The sequence below is a fragment of the Paralichthys olivaceus genome, chromosome 1 (genome assembly GCF_024713975.1).
Source record: "Paralichthys olivaceus isolate ysfri-2021 chromosome 1, ASM2471397v2, whole genome shotgun sequence".
NCBI classification, from domain to species: domain Eukaryota; kingdom Metazoa; phylum Chordata; class Actinopteri; order Pleuronectiformes; family Paralichthyidae; genus Paralichthys; species Paralichthys olivaceus.
In genome coordinates this window covers 10,473,603-10,496,975 of record NC_091093.1, presented here as the reverse complement: position 1 = coordinate 10,496,975, position 23,373 = coordinate 10,473,603, and the positions used below count along the sequence as shown (strand labels likewise).

Genomic DNA, 23,373 nt, shown 5'->3' with positions numbered 1-23,373 from the left:
CCAGTAGACAGACAGTTATCTGAACACCTGGTCGTTAATCCATCCATTCTTTAAGTCAGTTCTAATAGATACCATGAGATAATGAGGCTTATGCTGATTAGCTCAAAGGCCCAATGACCATTGTTTCCCACCTGCACACAAGGACACAGTCTAACAGCAGGTTGGTAGATTTTTAGTCTTCAATTAGATTTGTTTTTAAACATGCCATGGAAACATAACTATATTGTACATTTTTGTATCACTCTTTTTATTATAGTTTGAATATTGAATGCTTAAATGTATTCATTGTGCATTTTTTTCTTTGGTTTTTGTATGAATTTATACACAGTACTTGAAAGCACTTCATATAAACCAGCCTTCAAAGCATAATTGCACATTAATAGACGCTGACTTATGAAATCAGACTCTCTCTCTCACACATAAACATACAGGAGAAGAGGCATAGGCAGGAGCAGAGCCATCTTTTCTGTCATTTCTCAGCAGCAGCGCAGTCAGCTGCAGGTCACATGACTGGCTCAGTGAGCATGCTCAGACCCCTCAGTGTTGTCAGGCAAAATATAAGACAGCAGCAGCAGCAGGAGCAGAGATCTGCAATAGATAAACACACACACTCTCGCACACACACACCAGCTGGCTTGCTTGCAGACACACACCACCGAGAGCACTGAGAGGCAGACACTACAGATGTGGAGGATTGCTTTCTCTAAATATCTTATTTTGATGGACTCATTGTCAGCTCTCATTTCAGTGGAAAAACAGCCACCGCAGCAGAGAGGCAGGTGTGCCCTTTAAGAGGGGGAGCAGCTGAGGCAAGGACAGCATCCAAGTCTCCATCCTCTGTGGAGGTAAGTGCGGATGGATGGATGGGGTGGTGGGGGGCTGCAGAGTGCAGGGGGGAGGGGGTAATCCGCCTGACTGCATCTGTGTTTGTGTTAAATAGTTATCAGAAGGGGGAAATGGGGACGGTTGTGGTGGCGGCGGCGGATGGGGGTTGGGGGGTTAAGGTTTGCTGGAGACCGATGGTATGTTAGACGACAGGGGCTATGGGAATGGCGTGTGTGGGGTGGTGTAGATGCTAGCAGGGCTGAGGACATGGCAGGGCAGCAGGGATAAACAGGAGAAAAACTGAGAGGAGGTAAAGATGTGGCAACGACGAGGGAGCCATGTCTAATTGGGTGCAGTTGATGTCTGAGATGGTGATGAGGAAAAGAAGGGAGACACAAAAAGTACCACACTTCCAATATGAGGACAGGATGGTTTTCAGTAGACATGTACAAAGAAAACAAATAGAAAATGAATAAGTAGGTTTCTTGTAATTAAATTGACCCATATAAAGCGTAGATGCTTTCATGCATGACACTTGTGTTGGGTATTCTGCCTTGTAGTGTTGAGCTATGACTCCCTCTAGTCTTTGTTTGCCTTACGATCCAGTCCTGATATATATAATATATTCTTCATTATTTTGGTTTAATATGAACTAAAACGTGTAAACTGAAATGTGCATTCTGACAGAGCAGGCTGAAATAAGTATCTTTAGCTTAAAGACACCGAGCTCAGTGTTTACATGTCTGACACAAAACCTAATGGGCCGCTATAATACAGAGTGTACTGTGGTTGCCTTTGTCATGTCAGCAGTGATGTTGCATTTTGGCCTTATGAAATGTAAGATCTTTATTTTCTCCCTCTTAATAGCTGCAACTATTCCTGTATTAGGAAATCATTGTGTTGTTATGTAACATTGTTTTGTTTTTTTTAATCTTGAAATGATGTAGCCACAGTGTCCTCTCCTATTGCTAACCCAGGAAATCAAGCATTTGCAAGATTTCCTTGAATGTATTTGCCAGACAAAGAAAAAGACCAACAGTGCAATGACATCAGCTCATGTTCTGTTTTTGCTGCACAGCCATATTTGTATGCCAACCTTTGTTGCATCTATATTAAAAGATGAAGTTCCTGGGATAAAACAAAGAAAATACAAAACAAAGAAATGGAGACATCATGGTCCCTGAACGTACAGCACATGTCTCCCACACACTCAGCACAGTGATTAATGCCACTCTGAGAGGAGGCAGAGATGGCTGTTGCTAGGATACATGGCAAGGTGAAGTGCAGACGTTTTTAAAGGGAAAAAAAAGAGGAGGAGGGCACCGTTTACAAAGCATGGCATCACTGGATAGGGCCTCTTTGTTTCATGTTTTTCCTCCTTTTTATTGTTTTTTAATGCATTTTTCTCCATAGGTTGTGCAGCCCTATAGAGTGTGAGAAAGAGGGGTGGTCAGTCGAAGCTCTCCGGTTTTCTGTTCTCGTTCCTTCCATCTGGAAAAAGGCTGAAATGGTTGGCAGCATTCACAGGCCTAAACCTGTCTGAGTGAGCCCTATGAACACAAGACCCAATGGTAAGACAGCATCTGATTAAGCTGAGTCATCCATTTATGTTATTGTTTAAGATGTAGAAAGTGGCAGATTATATTGTTGTGGCTACTAACTCAGGTGCAGACCTTCTATAGACATGTAAATGATATATTAGCATAATTAAGTAAGTAAGTTTATGCAACAGAACCTTCAAGCTTCAGATTTTCCTGAAAATGACAAGAGACATGATTATTTTTATTTTAGAAAATGTATTTTTATGAACTCATCCCTTTGTAATTGTCAGTTGATTCTTCTTTTGAAGGCAGAATTCAAAGAACATTCTGTTTATTGGAAATTTATCACATCTCTTTGTCTGTCCCTCTGAGATGCTATTTAAAGCAGTGTTTTGATGCTCTTGAACATGAGGCTAAATATGGACATGTGAAAAAGGATTTGAGATGAAGGGATGATGAAAGGGGCCGCATTTTCTTTTTCCGCTCCACTATAATGGCCTTTGCACAATGTGTGGGCCCACAGGACATCAAAGGCCAGTGTTGGACAGACGAGGAGTCGGACGGGGAGAATGAGTCGGAGCAGTTCCTGTATGGCATTCAGGTAGAGAAGAGGCTGTTACCTTTCCTCAAGCTCAATGCTCAATCTGGTGTTTTGGTGTCATAGCTGGGCAATAAAACAATATCACTAATTATTACAATATAGTTTTTATCAATATAAATATAACAAAGGTTCAATAAATATAGATACATTGCTTATGCATTGTGGATGCACAGCGAGGAGATGTAAGACATCTATTGAACTACCTCAGAAATGTTAAATGTTTTGTTTTATGTCAGTTGTTTCTCTGCCCATAGAGTTTAAAAGTAGAACCTTCACTCTGGAACAACAATTAGTCTTTAAACTTAAAAAGACATAATAATATGACATTTATTCTGATAATTATTGAAACCAGCTGATATGAAAATTTGTATCTTTCCAGCCTATGTTTTCCTCACTAATGCTAGTCAATGTTGACGTGTTTTTAAAAAAAAATTATTTTAATCGGAAAGAAAAAGCATTATAATTTGACAAGATAAAAACATCTGAAGACCAACAGCCTTTACAGGATGAGGAGTCAATTTCATCCATGCGATAATAGCGATGAACAGACCAAACAAGATTTTGATAGTTTTGTTATTGTTCAAGCTTCAGTTGTCAGGGGAGAAAATATATAATTTAATATGGGGGTCTAAGGAGTTATTAAAATTAATTAATCCTTGTGGCAATATGTCAATGAAATTATAACATGTTTTGTACAAGTTGATATTTTAGTTTAATGGTGGTGCTCATGGAAAGGTTACCAAACACATAAATCTTCTTCTATCAAGTTTGGCATTACACCAGCTGCAGCTTTTCATTCTGTTAGTGTTAGTGTTGCAAGACAATAAGTTAGAGTTCATCAAAAATAATAACAATACTGTTGGATCATGAATATCTAGGCCAAATGTCATGGCAGTTTGAGATATCTTACTCTGGGAATGCAGAACAGATGGACTAGTGGACTGACATTTCCATCCTAATGCCTCACTGCTCGAAGGGCGAATATTTCAATTTGTGAAGCTGAATATTCTGTTAAAATGTGAGAAGTGTGTCAGCATTTTCAGTTTAGGAGCAAATAGGATTTTTTGTAAGCTGACAGTGGCGAAATATGACATTTAACGCTGAAGTACAAATCAGGTTCTGGAAAGAATTTTGCATTTTCTCTCTAATCAGGTGTCAAAGTACTTTTTTTAGTGCTACCACCCTGTACCACCTTAAGTGTCTATCATGAGCAGCGCTGCCAAATTCATTTCCACGGCCACAATTTAATGTATCATCTCATCTCGTAAAGTTCAGTGCCTCACTTCCACAGGAGATCTTAATCTGTCAGTCATCTTTTTTTTCTGTTATCTTCCAAGTCCTGTGATTGAAATTTAAATCCAGTCTGGGACTTAAAGCTCATTTCTATGCACTCAGAGAACATGAAAGCGGCGCAGTGAAGATAAAGATGAAAGTGTGGGATCTGCTCCACACACTCAGAGCTGAGGAGACGAGAGTCTGACTTCAAGTCTAGACACCGGTAACATGTGACGGACTTGGGTCAACTAATATTATTACTCCTCATACTTGAAAATGCTCTTTATAAAGGTCCTCAAGTCAGAACATTACAAATCAGAACATAAAAAGTTTAATACAAATACAATTAAACTTATTTTTATTTAAAAAAATATCCACTGTGTGAAATCCTGATTATGTCAAAGCATTCCACTTTACAAGACTTGCTCCAGGCAGTCTGTTTACAAGTCTTCCTCCTTATCACCCTGTCAACTATGCAACTGATTTTGATTGCTAATATGGGATGTGCTTGATATTGCATCGAATACATTGCAAATCATCCTTAAAGGACAATTCCGACATTTTCCAACTGGGATCACAGAAAATAAAGGTAAATAGGGTCAGACTGTTGAATTACGCTACTTGTGTTGAATGTTACTTAAAGCGTACTCTTGTTAACTAGTTTTTCTCATAATGCCTCTAACAGATTGCATTTAAAATAGCAAGTGAGCAGAGATGTAGCTAAAAATTGATAACATTCTGCTAAAATAATAGAGAACTGGGTATATTTAGCTTAACATGGAATTAAAAGCATGTAAGGCTTAATGGTTGAAATAGGTACCAGTAAATGATGAAATTCAATGGCTCAAACTCATGAATAAATAGTTAAAATATTTGAGTAAGCAGAGAAGTTACGCAGAATAAATAACTGAATACAACATCTGTCACTCCAGGTAGTAGCACTATGAAAGAAAACTTGACCAGACCAAATGAAACAGTGACAGTTCTTATTTAATGATACCCACTATTGTATTATTAATTATGTGAAATAACAACCAGAGTAAAATAATTTCAAAATTCCAATAAAGACATTTGGAGCATGGAGGATGAATGTGTAGTAAATTCAGTGCTGATGTTCGGCTTGTTGCAGGGGAGCTGTGCTGCTGACCTGTATCGTCACCCTCAACTGGATGCTGACATCGAGGCAGTGAAAGATATCTACACTGACAGTGCTGTGTCTGTCAGGTACCACACAAATACGCAGACACACACATATATATCTCCTATACTATTTTTTTTATCTCCTATACTATACGATTTTTGAAATAAATCAAAGTACCACATAGAAATAAGAATCTGTCTGCTGGCTATTCTTAATTTGTTATGCAGCACAAATTAAAATGCATGATTCAAATACATTATACACACCAATTTTATGCGAGACACTGCCAGGAAAATAGCTAACCACTGTTATTATACTCCCTTGTGTGTAATGCATCAGATATTTATGATGAACAAGAAAAGGCATTTCCTGCTGAAAATGCTTTGGGGTTGGGGGGGGGGGAGTACCATCATTGTGAGGAAAATGTTGACGTTGTGAGGACATTTTGGCTTGTCCTCACAAAATAAATTGGCGGGTTTAGGGTTAGGACTTGGTTTTAGGGTAAGGGTAAAGGTTAGGGTTAGGCATTTAGTTGTGATGGTTTAGGTTAGGGTAAGGGGTTAGGGGATTATACTATAGAGAGATGCGCATGTGTGTGTGTCTCAGTGAGTGCTGTTAAGCTTTACCGAACACAGATGTAAGATTTGTTTTGATTGTGTAAAAAAGTACTGAGATGTGACAGTTATAAAATCCCAATGATGATTTTGATCAAGAGATAGAGAGGACATTGATGTCGATGTGGCTGGTGAAGGCTCCTCTGGTTGTTGATGGTGCCACTGTAAATAGATCATAAGTCCTATTGCTTCAAGCACACTGTATGAAAGATCAGAAATTCATCCACAAAATGAGCTGAAATCTGTCTGTGTGAAGTGAAAGATGAAGGAGCTACAAGAGAAGAAGTACAAAAATAGAAAATAGTAGAAAAAAATCCTAGAGTGCATGAAGATGTCACCACTGAAGCTGAAACAGACTCACACACTCATTATAAAATCCCAAAATATCAGAAATATAGCATAAATACTGAAACACTTAAACAGTGATTATACTGTTATAGAAACTGTTATATACGATACCAACAAACTTAATGAAAGTTTAAATTTGGTTCAAACAAAATATGAAGAAGTAGACACCGTTCAAAGAGCTGAAGGTTTTTGAGTTGAACACCTCCAAAAAAATGCAAAAAAATTTGAATATTGAATATTTCAATTTTAATATAAGTATGAACATTTGAAAAAAGGTAAATGTAGGTATAAATGTCCTGAATTTGACTGAATTGAAAGAATTGTAGTAACCAAAAAATGTGCAGAAGAAAAAAACTAAATGAAGATATAATTAACCGTGTCTCTTGTTTTCTCCCTGAACAGAGAGTATGGGACCATCGATGACGTGGACATCGATCTTCACATTAACATCGGTTTCTTAGACGTGAGTCAGCATAATTTTTTCTGCATGGGCACATCCTCCATCTTTGCCGATTACTATTCTAACTTTGACATTTTGCAAAGTAACACATCCCTTATGATGCAGCATGTGCTCATGATTTATTTATGTAATGAGAAATGGCCTTAATTAGGGTGCTAACTCTGTATATGTGTGTGTATGTGTGTACGTGTGTGTGTGTCTGACTCAGGAGGAGGTTGCGACAGCTTGGAAAGTTATCAGAACAGAGCCCATTATTCTGAGACTGCGCTTTTCTCTTTCTCAGTACCTCGATGGACCTGGTGAGTAAAGATGTCAGTGTGGATGTTGGTTTTCTAGGAGGGACTTTAGGTATTTGTGCTACTCACTGAGCGTGGGAGGTGAGTACAGTATGTGCTACACGATAGGGAGAGTATGTGTGAGTCTGTACACTGTGTAATAATGTTAGTCATCTTTACACAGAGCCGTCAGTCGAAGTGTTCCAGCCCTCCAATAAAGAAGGCTTCAGCCTGGGCCTGCAGCTCAAAAAGTGAGTTATATGAGCTGTTTTATTGAACACCAATATTTTTTACAGTAAAATCGTACATTGTAGAGTTCATGATTGAATCTTAGTTTTCTATAAACAGTAACATTTTGCTAAATCAAAGGTTTTAAATAAGAATAAGAATTTTAGGTTTCGTATTTTTGATTCTAAAATCATTAATAGACAAAATAGATGTATGAGGCATAAACATTTAATCCCTCTTAGTAATCCTTTGGTTGGCCAGCCCACTCACTCTAAATAACAATGTTCACCAGTGACAAACAGAATCTGATTTAAAGAGTAATAATCCACCCACTGCCTCTGCCACTCACACTCCCTGCCGTGCTGTTTTCGTCACATGGCAGGATCCTGAGCACGTTCACCTCTCAGCAGTGGAAGCACCTCAGTAATGAGTTCCTCAAGGCCCAGCAGGAGAAGAGGCACAGCTGGTTCAAAGCCGGAGGGACCATCAAGAAGTTCCGAGCCGGGCTCAGCATCTTCTCCCCCATACCCAAGTAGGTCTCTCTCTCTCTCTCTCAGCTATCTGAGCTATCAGAGTGCTGTCCAATATATATTTTTTAACATTTAAAAAGGTTAGTTCTACCCCTGTGCACTGTATTGATATAGTGCAGTTTAAAAAAAAATGTTTTTTTATGAACAGTTATCTGAAAACTGATACAGCCAACACAAATGCATTATTTTTTTCATTTCATTGCAAATTCAGCCTCTGTCATTAGTCTGCCACTTTTCCATTGGTCATAAAACCCACTAACGCCAACTGACGTCTGTTTTTTTCTGCGATGGGAATGGATTCAATCACCATTTTCCAGAGTCAAAGTACCCTGTAGTAGGCAAAACAGCAAGATGAGAAAGTGCCTCTGTTTTTGTTGAATTTTTCTGCACACCAATTTGCATTTGTTAATTGGTTGCAGAGCAGACCTCCAATCCATCACAGCATCAGGAAAACTGAAAAATATAAACCGATCACACCTGTTCTTCAAACAGAGAAAATATTAAACTGTCTTGACAGCAGACCTCTCTCCTTATCAACGGCAGCCATCTTGGTTGTTTATGAAAATGCTTAAGCGGCATTCCCATTGGGTGCTCCTCATGGTAGTGAACATATCAACCCACCTCATTTTAGATTAATGTTTGTCACATGACTGACTAGTTTCAGGAAGGATGGATATTGGTCTGAATGGGAGGATGGGGCCAAACTCATCTAAGCAAAAACACCTGATTCCTCATGTTTAAGTACATTAGAACAGCATTATTTGCGAAAAAATCTATGGTATATTTTTGTTTTTTTTTCAGGTTGTGTAAATTTTTGCTGATTAACTTTGTCCATTTACAATTGGTTGGTAATGATTTAGAAAGAGCTTATGATTGGTCACTGTGTCACAGTACACTGTGCATCTCTAAACTTGTGTGATTCAGTCTACTTCTGCTCACAAAAGATCTCATCTTTATTCTGGAGACGTGCTGTTTATCCAGTTTCATGGTGAATGTTGTCCACAGCATCACATCTGTCAGATCCTGAATGGTGCTGTAGATTTTAGACACTTACAAGAAAGCTATTTTTCCAAGACAGGAGATTTCTGAGGGATCGGAGTAAAACGTATCACTCTGGTCAACAAACTGTAAAGATAGTGTTGAAAACACTTTATACCCTTCTGTCTGTGAAAGGTGAAGCGTAGCATTGATGACGAGCCGAGCAAAGGAGGCTCTGACACAGCACAATATGTGGATTGACTAAAATTCAAAATCTGACACAAACACAACCAGTTTCCCTCAGGGAGAGGTCCTCTCCCTGGCCTCTGTCTTACTTCAAGATGCTTTGACAGTTATGGGTGCACAGGGACTGAGTCTCGGCCCACTCGCTGGACGTCAGCCTCACTAACTACCAGGCTGTCTGACATCCTTATGACTTGACAGGAGTCTCATGTCAAGAGGGTACATGGATCATACCCTGAGTGATGCTGAAAGTGAACACTGGTTCTTGTTCTTTTTAACAGTTAGCGACTTCAGATACTGTCAAAAAACTTTTCACTAGACAGCTGAGGAGATGTCATTGATGTCATTGATAATTCAGGTTTTATTCATAGGATCATTATAATAATTATGATAATAAGCTATATTTATAATTTAGCAGTGTAAGCCAAACCCTTCCCACGTTGAAGCCAAACAACTGTTTATTGTTAAGTTTTTAGGTACCACTTTTTAATAAGGTGCACCTATTTATTGGTTAGCGTACACATAACATATTGTCTCTTTATTATTCATCATAAAACACTTATTAATGTTGTATTCATGCTTAACTCATTTTCTTCTTTTATATATATATATATATAAATATATACAAAAATACAAAATTACAAGTGTTAGGGTTCAAATAAAATAATAAAGTTGTTAAGTCTGAATCAAGTCTATAGAATATATAAGTGAGGTCTTGCTCATAATTACTTTACTAGTACTGTAGTAAGGTACTTATTACCCCACACAGGTCCCCTACTCCAAAGTTTTCCCCGCTTCAAACTAAAAGACAAAAGTAAAACTGAAAAAAAACTAAAAAACACACACAGCTATTTTAATAAGCTGGAATATTGACAAATAAAGATCCAATATGTACGCTAATGAACAACTAGTTAATGGTAAATAAACGTTTTACAAAGATGTAGATAACACCAGTAGTAGCATTTCCTTTTAATGCAAATGTTTTGTGTCTTGCTTTTTACCAGGTCTCCAAGTTTCCCTCTGATCCAAGACACAGTTTTAAAAGGGAAGCTGAGTGTCCCTGAGCTGAGAGTGACCCGTCTGATGAACCGCTCCATCTCATGTACCATGAAGAACCCTAAAGGCGAGCTGTACAGTTATCCTCCAAACAGCCAGGTCAGTGCCAGTCAGAATGAATGAGCAGCTATTTATTCAGCCAGATTCATCTTGTTGCCTTTGGTGTGTCTCCCTAACATTTCTTAATGTGTCACAACACTGAAACTGTAAATACTACACTACTTACACTGGTTTGTAAGTTTTGATTTGATTATAATTTGTTCAGTGTGAACCACGATCCTGAAAAACATGTTTAATGTGTAAATGTAAAAATATATATGCTGTTTTTAAGGCACTGTATCTTTGTCTCTTAATCCACTGTGACCCGCTCTGACCCTCCTTCTTAGTCACCTGCCACCCGCACTGTTCCCCCACCCGAGTCTTTTCCCTGCCCTTACCATTACATGGCTGCTGCACCGTTTCCCATAATGCTTTGTCTTCACTTGACTCATCAGACTGTGGCTGTCCCGGCGGCCAGGGCCCCAGCGCAGATTACCACGAGGCAGCTGATTGAATTGTTTTTCTCATCCCAGGCGGGCGGCCACTGCAAGAACATCCCTACCTTGGAGTATGGCTTCTTAGTGCAGGTTAGACCTTAAGGAGATTAGAGATCACTTGAAGAAGCACTTATACACCATGTCTTGTGAGAGTCCTCTCTAGTGTATTCTCCCGCATTTAAAACCAATGACCAATGGGAATTTGTATAAGGAGGAAGTTCAATTCAATTCAGTTTTATTTGTATAGCGCCAAATCATAATATACATTATCTCAAGGCACTTTACATAGAAGGTCAGGACCTTAAGTACAGTTCATAACTCCAATGGCGCTAAGTAGAGTGCATACCACCACCAAAAACCAAACGGTCCAATCAAATCCAATCCAGCCGTACCGAAGTGCACACACTTTTAGATACTTTTTACTTAAACACACCAGATTTAACATCAAGGGGGAATCCTGGATTTTTGCATAATTTTGCTTTTAAACTAACTACCAGAGGTTAAAAAATGTAATCTCCTTGGCAGAGTAATTCTTGTATGTGCTGTATATTATCAACATTTAGAGCCTACCTTACAATCTACATGAATGTGAGGACCCTAAGCTGTGCATTGTGTGTATGCTGGTAGTTGGAAAGGCAAATTATGGGGACCCACACTGCATTTTATGAGCAGGGACCTCCCAGCACTCTAAGCCAGCAGTAGCTGCAGTGCAAAATTGTAATTTGTGACAACTCCTCTGCCAAACAATTCTTTATTCCTTTATGCGGCAGTGCACAACTATGCTTTTCTCCTGACAGATAATGAAGTACTCAGAGCAGAGGATCCCCACACTCAACGAGTACTGCGTGGTCTGTGACGAACAGCACGTCTTTCAGAATGGATCCATGCTGAAGGTAACGCAGGCAGAGAAAGAGAAACATAGAGGAGAGATTAAACAACCTTTCCCAAAATGTGACATTTATTAATAAATGATCCTGTTAACAAGATAGTTTGTGTCAGTCCATGTGTTAGCAGGTGTACTTGTGTTTGTCTAGCTGTGTAATATACATTCAAATTAGCGTTATTTCATTATTCTGTGTCTTGGTGTGTTAATGTAGCCTGCAGTGTGCACCAGGGAGCTGTGTGTGTTCTCCTTCTACACTCTGGGTGTGATGTCAGGAGCTGCAGAGGAAGTGGCCACTGGAGCAGAGGTGACAGCAACACATAGTACATTGCAGATTTAATAAAAAATATAATATAATAAAAAGATAGATTCAATATAGTATATGATATATAGCTTAGGTATAAGATTTACATTTATAAATAAAAGATTTATAAATGTAAAACCTCCGTCTTTCCAGGTGGTGGACCTACTTGTGGCTATGTGTCGAGCAGCTCTTGAGTCTCCTCGTAAAAGCATCATCTTTGAGCCCTACCCATCAGTCGTCGACCCCAATGACCCCAAGACCTTGGCCTTCAACCCAAAGGTCAGCACTGCTTGAATCATAATTAATTGCCTTCAATATGTGGATTTCATTCCAAGATAAACATATACTTGTGTCAAAATAAATAAATTAAACTGCTGATATAGCTATGTAAGATAATGCATGAGATCATTGAACATTTTTTCTATAAGATGGATAGGTAACATTTAAAAAAAACAATTTTTAACCTCATGCAAGTGATTTAAGATCTCTGTATGTTTCTCCCTCTCTCATTGCATACAATGGATGTTTGGTTTAACCAATGAACACAGAAGAAGAATTATGAGAGACTGCAGAAAGCACTGGATAGCGTTATGTCCATCCGGGAAATGACCCAGGTACGAGGTGGAAATGGGAGGGGAAAAAGGGACACTTGATTTATTGTGTGTAAATATAATTTTAAGGTTTTACATTTATATAAAATCCTCATTCTTTGCCCACCATAATTATGGTTCCACAGTCCTGTTTTTTCCACTGTTGTGTCAAGCTGCATGTGGTTGTGGACTTTCCCTTCACAGTGACAGTTTTTATATATGAACAGTATATACCCGTATATAAATATATAGTTTATCTTGTCTGTGTTACTTTAACTCACTCTGCTGTTTACTGCTGAAATGCTGAAAACTATCTGACAACAACACGTGCTTTATGTGGCGTTCGCAGGGCTCATATCTGGAGATCAAGAAACAGATGGACAAACTGGACCCTCTGGCCCATCCGCTGCTGCAGTGGTGAGTAAACAGGGTTTGTCCTAAAAATGGATTTAATCTGCTTTGACTTTGTTTCAGAGAAAATATTCGGCAGTACTTCTTAGAGATCATGTCAAACTGGCGATATTAACTATGATCAAGGACACCATTTTAATACTGAAGACATTAATAAAGCTTTTAATATGTCTCAGCAGGAAAAATAGGCTCTCCGTCATGCGGTCATGATATAATCATTCATATTTTTATTAAGTCTTATTTTGTTCTGTATAACATGGTTTCAATAAGTGCTACAGATATGCTATAGATGATTATTATTATTATTCACTGGCAAATAGAAGCATCAATAATGAAGAAACAGAACCGATTAACTTTGAAACATTCTTCATGCTTTTGTGCGAGGGTGTTAGCAAATGGCAGGAACTTTAAATTTGGCTAAATTCACATGTTATTTATTGTGTGATCTTCTCTCTCTCTGCAGGATTATTTCCAGTAACAGGTCTCATATTGTCAAGCTGCCTCTCAGTAGGGTAGGACACCAGAATAGCATCCCCTTCAACTCTCCTTTATTATTAATGAGTTGTTTAAATCTTCAATGAGCAACTTGATTGTTAATGCTCACATTTTCAATCTTTCAATTTGTCTCTCTCTCTTGTCCTCACTTGTCCCCTGTGATCTCCTCATGGCAGCAACTGAAATTCATGCACACCTCCCACCAGTTCCTGCTGCTCAGCAGTCCCCCGGCCAAGGAGGCTCGTTTTCGCACTGCCAAGAAGTTATACGGCAGCACCTTCGCCTTCCAGTGAGTCCACTTTGGCCTTTGTCCACTTTGGGGTACCTGTCCATCACTAACAGACAGAGACATACACCAGTGAAACAGAAATGATATCCAGACGTTAGCAAGCGAGTCATGGAAAAGTCGTCCTCTAGCAGTTGTCTGTGCAGGCTGTGCATGTTCATGTGTTTTGGGGCGTAGCTTTGACGAGGGCTAATGAAAGGGGGTGTATCTGTTGCATATTTTCAAAGTGAAGCCTACTATTGATTTTCCAGGATTACCATTAAATCCTAGCTTTAATGTGTAGTTTTTATATTGTTAAACTTGTGGCTGTAGAGGAAATATGAGAAATCACATTCTGTAAATAATTGATGTCATATCAAGCATACTTGCATGCATACATAATTTAGCAGTACAGTGGTACACACAGGAACATGTCCGAGTGTAACACCCGGTCATTATGCTGTGGATGGAGCAGATTTTTATGGAACCATAACAAACAACAGCACAGAGCAGTGGTCCTTCTCTTGGACAAAGAAACCACCTTGCTGAGCCAGCACATGGAGCCAGCAGTGTCTGTGGGATAGACACTTGTACTGTAGCAGATGGGGCTCTGCTGAATATTTTAGATACACTCGGCCCATCTGGGCACTTGCACGGTTCAGCTCACACACGAGCAGTGTTAACACTCTCTTTCTGCTGATTAATTCTCCAAACTTGATCATCCTCAGAAAATACCAAAAATAGTGAGTCAGCTTGTTAGCAATTATTTTACATTGATATTAAGAGATTAGAAATATGAATGCATGTCCAGAGTATGTTTAATTATGATTTAAGGGATTTACAAGCGAATCTAAAGAACTTCCACTTGTTTATTTATTAGGCTGTAGGAACAAGAACCTTACATAGTTTTAAAACTTTCCATAAGAATAACAACAGAGCCAAGATGGCACTGTGGCGACTGACTGCATCTTATTTTAAGTTAATCCAGATACCTTCACTGGGGGATGTATTTAACCAGCCCATTTCAATAATATTAATTATAAACTGTATTCATAAAGCACCTTTCAAAACACAGTTATAATGTGCTTTCGTAGTTAAAAATTTAAGACAAACAATACAGTAATGGGTTGTCAATAAGTTTTCACACTATAAAATGATATAAATTCAGATGACTACAATTATGTACCAGAATTGTAATATCAGATGCTGACAGCCCACCTCATGAATTTAAAAAAGTAGACTTTCAAAAATAGGTATGTACAATTAAAAGATAAAGATTAAAAAGCTGTAAAGCTCAGCTTAGTAGAGTAAATGGTTTATGTTCAAATATATATATATACTGTATATATTCTGTTTTTACACTATATATATATATAAGGGTTTTATATTTTATTTATATTTTTATATTTCTGTACAATTAGTATGGCATGCTTATTTACTATTACTTACTGATGTTTATTTTGACTCCCTGTTGCTGCTGTAACATTGCAAATTTCTCTGTTGTGGGACGAACAAAGGATTATATTATCTTACTTTAGACTAATAATTTATGATATTTACAAACAATAAATATAATTTTTATAAATGGCCACTAGCTAGTCCCAGTCACTGCTTTGTGTTGATAATTTATATATCATATAGGAGATTTATAAAGCAGATTTTATTGAATTGAATTGAATTCCAGATGTTGGTGGACAGACTGTTAAGTGAATCAGAGGTCACATAAAAAGATGCACCAGTGTCATTTAATTCCAATGTTCTTGACCAGCATGGTCTAGCCAGCACACATCATGAGAGATCCACGCATCACACAACACTTGGTTTCATCTCTCCTTTCTTATCTCTCCCTCTCTCTACACTTGCTCTAGTGGTTCCCATATAGAGAACTGGCACTCTGTTCTGAGAAATGGACTAGTCAATGCCTCTTATACCAAACTGCAGGTACGTAACCCTGGCAGTTGGCTGGAATTTACGACGCATCTCCTCTCGGACAGTAAACCTGCTCTCAGATAGAGCAGGCTCGTTGTCCGGCTGATTCATTTTTGCAGTTAATGGATGCCAGCTTCCCTTTCATCAGCTTTTGCGTTTGGCACTATAGCGAGCAGGGCACACAGGGAGATTTTCCTGGCCAATGTCGGCTGCTCTCTGACTATTACTGCAGCGGACAGCAGCGGACAGCACGTCTCTTCCTGTTGGGGGGACAAAGGGGGGGGGGGGGGGCTGTGGTGTCAGCTGTTATGTCAGGAGGCTGCCCTGTGTGCCCTGTAGGGGGCAACCACCTAGAGCACTGAGTAGGGTAGGTCCGAAGCTGAAGGATGCAAAGGACAAGCTCTGTGATAGTGAGTACCTTCCTGTGGGTGAATACAGTAAGGAAGGCTTCAATATAAGGTCAGTAACTGGCACCCCTCATTATCTGAAGGTCAGATAGTTGCCTCGAATCATTAAAGAGTTCATTAAAAAATACCAGATTGTTACAAATGACCACATCAGGATCAAAAAGATCATTTCAAGGCAGACACCAAAAAACAACAACATTCCATTCTCCCCTGCTTCAATCTGCATCTTCATTTCATTTTAAGTGTTGCAGTTAGTGATGCAGGTCTGCAGAAGATAAATATAACAAAAACAAGAAAAGATTAATAGAGCGCTAGAGAGCACAGCACAGCACGGTGGATAATTACTGATACACCAACTCGTCCTTAAAAAAGATTAAACACAATTAAATCTCAAATCTCAAGGATCTGTGAAACTATCTTGTCGGCTGTGATCGCTGTATCACGCTGATGTGTTTAATTCACACCTTCTTTTGTTCTCCCAACTTTTTTGAACTCTCCATCTTTGATCTTGCCCCTCTGCTCTTCCGCCTCCTCTTTCTTTCTCCTCTCCGTTTCACCTTGAGCAATGACAAGCACCCACCCATCCCTGCCTGTTCGACGCCACCACCCCAGGTCATTGTGGAAGAGGAGGAGGGAGGCGGCATTAGCCTGCAGCTCCAGTCATCACACAACCCCCCATCGTTCCTTTCATTTCTCCTAGATTCGTCCTGACTTCCATCTCTCTGCTTTTTTATTCCCAAACTATCAAGTTGCTCTTTGTTCTTCCTCTTGTTTCTTTTACTGTAGCTCACGACCACTTCTCCATGTCGCACTTGTGCTTTCTCATCACGGACATCCATCCTTGTGTGAAGGTTCATTGTCATCCTCATGTCATGTTTCATCCTCAAACCAGCATCCGTGGCCTCATTTCTGACACCAGCATTCCTTAAATACCTGGTCGTGTTATACATAAATTTCACTCGCAAAATTCAAGAGCATGAAACGATCCTCGCTGGACTGCACTGTGCTGTAAGGAGAAAATATGTCCACAGATAAACGGTGTGACTCTGCAGATTATTGGAGATGCTTCAGATCACTTGAATAATGCAACCTATTTCTCTCTCTTCGGCACGTTACTGCCTGCCATCTTTAGATTTTTTGTATGTGTTTATGTATATGTGTGTTGTTATATGTATTACATTACATTGCATATCATTTAGCTGACACTTTTATCCAAAGCAACTTCAAATAAGTGCATTCAGCTATGAGGGTAAAAACTCAAAACAGCAAGAATCATGTAAGTAAATTAGCTTAAAAAAGCCAAAATACAAAGTGCTACATGCAAGTGCGACATATATGTGCAACCTGACTGAGATCATCTTCTTAACCAATGTATAGTCGGAAGAGATGTGTTTTTAGCCTGCGGTGGAAGATGTGTGGACTCTCCGCTGTCCTGATGTGAGATCCACCATTTGGGTGGAATGTATTCAGTTTGCTCTGTGGTGGGATTTGCAAGGTAAAATGTTACAGAAAGAGATATATCTTCCTATCATTTCCTACGATTTAAACACAGTAAGCTGAGTGTGAGTGTACACATACCGTGTGTGTGAGTGTGTGACGTCCTGTGCAACTGCTCAGTGACCCAAACCTTCCTTCCTGCTCTTTTCAAACCCAAGCTGCATGGGGCAGCGTATGGAAAGGGCATCTATCTGAGCCCCATCTCCAGCATATCTTTTGGATACTCAGGTAGGTGATGGATCATCCCTCGCCAATCAGACCCTGCCGGGCCCCCTTTTCCCTGTTTTCCATCGTGATGGTGAACATGATTCTGTGTGTTCTGTGTGTGACATGGCCTGAATATCATCCTGGAATATTTCATTTTCACATGCGGGAAGTTTCCATGCTATCCTCTTGTGCTTCACTGTGTTGTGTGTTCATCATGGGTGTCAGGCCTCGGGCCTCTGAGCTTGTCTGCCACCTACCATACCATACTTGTTGTTGTTGCTCAGTGGGTTTGTGTGTGTTACTTTGTGCTTTTTTAGCTATTTGGTTTGTTTTTGTGGGGTGGGTGTGTACAACCATTTAAACCTTTAGTACATGAGTTCCTGTTTATAGAGCTCAACAACGTGGTTCCGGGAGTAAACATCGTATTCGTTTTCTGAATAAAGCTTTTGATTATCAGCCATAATATTGTTACCATCCAATGTAGATCTATAACATACAAGATTGTCTTATGATATCAACTGCATTTTAAGAAAACCGTGTTTTATTCACAATGTCAAGGAGACGTACTACACTACCCATGATCCTCAGGTGTAATTGTGACATCTCAGATTGGTGGAGCTCACTTTTACCATGGAAATGTTTACCACAACTGCTAAAATCATGTCAACTACAATCAGATCATTTAGCGTTTTATTACGTCATCCTCAAAGCAACCATGATTTCCCTCTCTAAAACACTGATGTAATTTAGAGATGATGAAAGTGTCAATTACATTTATTTTCTCCGAATCAAATGTTTCATTGTCACATTCATCTTGTAGCTGGTCGGCCTTAAAAATCCTTTTATAAAGATTTTCTGAAATGTCAGTGGAGGAAACGAATAGGAAATTCACTTCAGGAACCAGAGGTGTTCTAAAAGTGTCAGTCATGTTTTATTTCTGCTGAACCCAAATTCAAAAGTTTGATTTCAGGATGTACAATGGTAGTCAGAGGCTGGTATTGTGGTCAGCAGGTTAGCAGATTGGAACCAGGGCCCGTCTGTTACAATGGTTTCCCAGCTTTAACGTTGGAATTTTTGAATGTTAGCTCAAGACTGATGCAACATTTCTGGTCTTGAATCCATTTGGTCTTATCTGCTCTTGCAAGATCAAACCCAGTTATTTAGATTATTATAGATAATTGTACTCTCTAAAGAATATTGAGTTTCAGCTCATTTCTTGATAAAAGGTATGACAGCTGTACATGCTGTACCCACTTTTGTTTATGATGCTGAAATTCATTTGGGAGTTTTTTCTCATGTAGAAATGTTCAACAGCATTTTGGGCCAGTAACCTTGATCTGAAGGTGAGCACTGTGGGTAATAATTTATCTTTACAAGGCGTTGGAGACCACTAGAGGCAGCTTTTTCACAGCATGAATGACTCGAGGTAAGGTCGCTCTGACTGAGGGTTGTTTACTCTCTGTGTGCTTTTGCTTCTTGCAGGAATGGGGAAAGGACAGCACCGCATGCCCACCAAAGATGAACTGGTGCAGCGTTACAACCGCATGAACACCATACCACAGGTGAGAGCATGACACATTACATCGTTACTTAATGAATTTATTAAGTCATATATTGTCGGGCAACATGATTCCAGATTCCTATTGCAACCAAAGACAAAATTAAGGGGCAGAGACACAGGACAATTTATATCTTTGAGAGAAAACAACACTGATTTCCAGATGAGAACTGTTGAGCAAAAGGAAGAATTAAATTTAAAATGTGTAAAATAAGTTTAAATTAAATTAGATTCAATTATTATGTAACTATTGGTGTTAGAGCTCAGTTAGATATTGGTATTTACAGGAGCAGCTCAGTTGCTAAAGCCTACTTTATGTTGTTCTTAATTTTTTTTCAATAGAGCCGACCAATACAATCAAGGTTTCTTCAGAGTCGAAACCTGAACTGCATCGCTCTGTGTGAAGGTAAGAACATTTGATAAAGCTGAGATAAAAGAGAGTTTGTAGAATTGTTTGATTCTGTCTATTAACAAGCACAAGTTTAATAAAATGTAAAAGTAATTAATATTCATTATTTTATAAACATTTTATGAATAAAACGTCCCATTTGTTAAATTTAAATACGATCTACAAAAGAAATGAAGAACAGGAAGAAAATTCCATAAATTAATACAATTGAAATCTTAATAAAAGTTACTTGTGTGTCAATGTATGATTTAGAATTATATAAAAATCTCAGCAATTATAATAATATGGTCATAATTATCATAAACCATTTTAAAAAACAGAAGAAATAAAGTGCATCACTTAGGATAATTGAGTTTAAGCCCTTATAGTTGTGTGAATCTATAATGCAACACTACAACAACAGCAACCATTAATACAATCATAGAATAATAAGAGTGTTATTACTATTGGTGAAATATGCTTGTGTCTTTGAAACAGTTATCACATCTAAAGATCTGCAGAAACATGGAAACATCTGGGTGTGTCCCGTCTCCGACCACGTCTGTACTCGCTTCTTTTTTGTGTGAGTATCACCAAAGCTTTTTAACCCCAAAGAGTTAATACCTGAGTTAATACATGGCAACCAGGGAGCAGGCAAAATGGAAATCATCATGACCCTTAAACAAACGATCGCTCATTACGCTGGTTGCACAGTTTCACCTGTTAAACTGCACATGATGGTAATTTAATGGAGAGTTATTATAAGCTACATGCTGCTGTCATCCCTCATCACTCGGCATCATTTTAAACTGATCATGAATGAATTGTGCTCACGGTTGAGTGGTGGGACTGCTCCTCTAAACTGGGTTTCTATCACGTCAGAGACTTTCAATATTATTTCTTTTTATGTGTTAGAGTCCATCAGGTTAATCGTGGCTGCTGATGTTAGAGTTCGGATCAGAAGCTTTGTGACGGCCCAGAATCTTATTCAGATCACAGACAAACATAATTCAACTTGTTTGGAATTAAAACAAGATGATATGTTGCGTCAGACCTTACACCACTGTAGTGTGTGCATACAAATGATAAGCATGTGTGAGTTTGGCTTTGTCATGTCAGCTGGGGTGTCTACTTGTTTTCCATGTTTACCATGCACGTGCCTGATCGGCTTTGGACACAAAAACAGAATTCCTGTCAGGTTGAGGTCCAGCTTGGTTAGTTCTCTCTTGAGCCTGGTCAAGGTCTGAAACTGAAAATTGCAGCAGGTATAAGAGTAACTCAAGGAGACTCAGTTGCAAAGATTATTTTTTATCAACAGTACTATGCCTTGTTTATAAAATGAGATTCTACTATACTTATTCATCTGGGGCCCTTATACTACTACATAGTAGAGAAAAACACAACAGAAAAATGAATAAACTTTACTTATTTCCCAGGGTAATAAAACATACTGAATGATATGTAGCTGTACTGTATACAAACTCCAGGTTTCTGTATGAACATGTGCAGGTATGAGGATGGCCAAGTAGGAGATGCCAACATCAACACCCAGGAGCCTAAGGTTCAGAAGGAGATCATGCGTGTGATTGGGACCCAGATCTACTCCAGCTAATAGAGGTTCAGCAGCGACACACCGACGGATTCTGGAGGAGGCACACAGGCAGGCAGGCTGAAAGAGCGAATGTTTTGGCGAGTGGACCTCGGGCCTGATACTGAAGGCCGAGGCAGCTCCTGAGCACATTGTTTCTAGAGTTTTTTTTTTTTTGCTGGTCCTCTCATTTTACCCTCTCTCCTCTTGTTCCTAAATGATTACACGCTACATGTTTATTTAACCGTCCGTTAGACTTGAGCCTGGTCAAAGTCTGTCTGCTTTTCTCAGTTCATGACACTAACAACAAAACTGTAACTCTGCTGAAGAAAAAACCAGGGTAGTCACTGGCTCTCCACACGTACAATATATTCACACACCCACTTTCAAATCTTGGATCAACTGGGCTTTCTCCTTCATGCTGCACTTCCACTGATCCGTTGGACTAATTATCTCTATTTATCATTTCTCTTTGTGAATATCTAGTAAAAAAAAGAATTCCAAACAATAATTAAATCCCTTTGTGGTTGGATGGATTTACATGCACATAGAACTTTGTTATCTTATTGTGTTTACGAAGGCATTATCTCTGATTTCATTTTCCTCAACTAAAGACATGAATTAAGCTTCTGTGAATTTATGGTAATCTGACGGGGAGCAGGCAGCGCTCTGTTGTTTTTGTCCTTGTCTGACTGGATGAAGCTGCCAGAGTCCAGTAAACGAGGCGTAGTTACGTACACTATGGGCACTTTGATTATCAAATGTTAAAAAAAAAAAAAAAAAAAGCAGTTAACAGTGTTGTGATTTTTCATGACTGGATCAAGACCGTTCTGATCGATGATGCACTTTCAAAACCTCACAGCTCCTCAAAAAAAAAACATGACTTCTATCTGACTGGACAAACGTGTGAAATGTCCTTAAATCTTTATTTAATTATATTTTTTGATTAACAATAATGAGATTAGACCCTGTAATGTAAAAGCGTTGGTATGATTCCACTGTTGTTCCGCTTTTAATTCATTGTTTTGTTTTACAGAGGGTAGCCTGTGTTCCACTGGACATTATTTTTGCATATTCATGCATTTGTCTGAAAATACACTCCTGTCTTGATATTTTGACAAAGATAGGTTTAAAAATAAGTTTGTTTAATCAGGCATCTTTTTCCTTTCGATAATTTATTTTTCAATAAATCTCTTTGTGTATGATCTACACTTCTCATTGGATGAACAAAAATTCACTGTACAGAAAAACATGGACAATTTAACCAAACTATCTACAGAGAGTATCCAGTCCAGGTGAGCTCACATCCCTCCCACTCCGACCTATCGGACACTGGATGTTACAGAGGTGCATTAAAGTGCAGCTCTTTGAGAACCTTGTATAGCTAATCAAGTTTATCAGTTAGTCATGTACTGTATGTATGTATGTACGTATGTATGTATGTGTGGGTTTGTATTTTCTTGACATTATACTAGACATTGCACTTATTCAAAGTTTGCCTAAGCTGGAGAAATGGACTGTCCTCGGACCTGCAGCAGTGGAGGAAAAGAGGGTAAAAAAAATATTAACGGAGTCAGGAAAACTATAATATTCAACATCTTAACTATGTCTGTACTAATATGGGCTTTCAGTGTTTCCTGGAACTAAAGATTCCGACTACTGAATGGACTCTGAGGCACTGAAAGAGAACGAACTGTAAATAAGGACAATGGGAGGACTTCTTTAACCATTTTGCAAAGAAAGAGACGGGTGTGTGCAGTTGACTGTGCTAAAAACTGATGCCTGTTTTTTTTGCCAAGAGGTTTGAGCTTTGAGTCTCTTTGAGAATCTGTTCTCTCGCCTCCCTGTCTCTGGTGAGTAATGTTTTCAGAGATGATGTCAACGACAATGATGGTGATTATGATTATGATGAAAGGCGACAATGCAGGAGGAAAAAGAAGAATAAAGCCTGATTTTGCACAGTTTTACATAAAGTCTCCTTTTTTATGACTCTGGAGAACAGTGTGACCATTAAATGCAGAGTTATGTTGTATTTCAGACAGAAGGGGGCTCCATTACTCCACCATTGTATACGTGCACCACCAGTCCTGTGCTCTATTTGTCTCCTCTGGAAATCAAAACCCCACATTTACCCTTTGTATTCATAACTCTCTCATTTATAATCACTTGAAAAAGTTAATAATGATAATAATATGTGGCG

At 38.8% G+C, this 23,373-nt stretch overlaps 1 protein-coding gene across 5 annotated transcripts; it reads left to right on the top strand.

The window, feature by feature from the left end:
- The first annotated feature begins 532 nt into the window (after positions 1–532).
- LOC109624759 (protein mono-ADP-ribosyltransferase PARP6) lies at positions 533–23,146 on the top strand. Of its 5 annotated transcripts, XM_020079654.2 has the most exons (23): positions 533–845; positions 2,239–2,396; positions 2,890–2,967; positions 5,372–5,466; positions 6,748–6,808; positions 7,014–7,104; positions 7,265–7,331; positions 7,691–7,840; positions 10,064–10,214; positions 10,610–10,741; positions 11,449–11,544; positions 11,749–11,841; positions 11,992–12,117; positions 12,387–12,452; positions 12,778–12,845; positions 13,303–13,351; positions 13,511–13,623; positions 15,468–15,540; positions 17,591–17,660; positions 19,122–19,201; positions 19,540–19,603; positions 20,084–20,168; positions 21,095–23,146. In XM_020079654.2, exons 2-23 carry the CDS (start codon positions 2,394–2,396, stop codon positions 21,195–21,197), a joined length of 1,914 nt encoding a protein of 637 aa, XP_019935213.1. In that variant the 5' UTR covers positions 533–845; positions 2,239–2,393; the 3' UTR covers positions 21,198–23,146. The 5 variants fall into 5 exon arrangements, with proteins under 5 accessions (XP_019935213.1, XP_019935215.2, XP_019935216.2 ...); XM_020079656.2 differs by lacking the exons at positions 533–845; positions 2,239–2,396 and having other exon boundaries at positions 2,845–2,967; positions 7,089–7,104; XM_020079657.2 differs by lacking the exons at positions 533–845; positions 2,239–2,396 and having other exon boundaries at positions 2,845–2,967; positions 10,688–10,741.
- The last annotated feature ends 227 nt before the right edge of the window (positions 23,147–23,373 follow it).

Bases quoted from the DNA above. Each gene is read 5' to 3' on its own strand.
- LOC109624759 (XM_069516062.1), top strand. From the start codon at position 2,860: ATGGCCTTTGCACAATGTGTGGGCCCACAGGACATCAAAGGCCAGTGT. The intron at 6,809-7,013 runs GTGAGTCAGCAT...TGTCTGACTCAG, and splicing joins TTAACATCGGTTTCTTAGAC to GAGGAGGTTGCGACAGCTTG. The intron at 11,842-11,991 runs GTGACAGCAACA...CCGTCTTTCCAG, and splicing joins AAGTGGCCACTGGAGCAGAG to GTGGTGGACCTACTTGTGGC.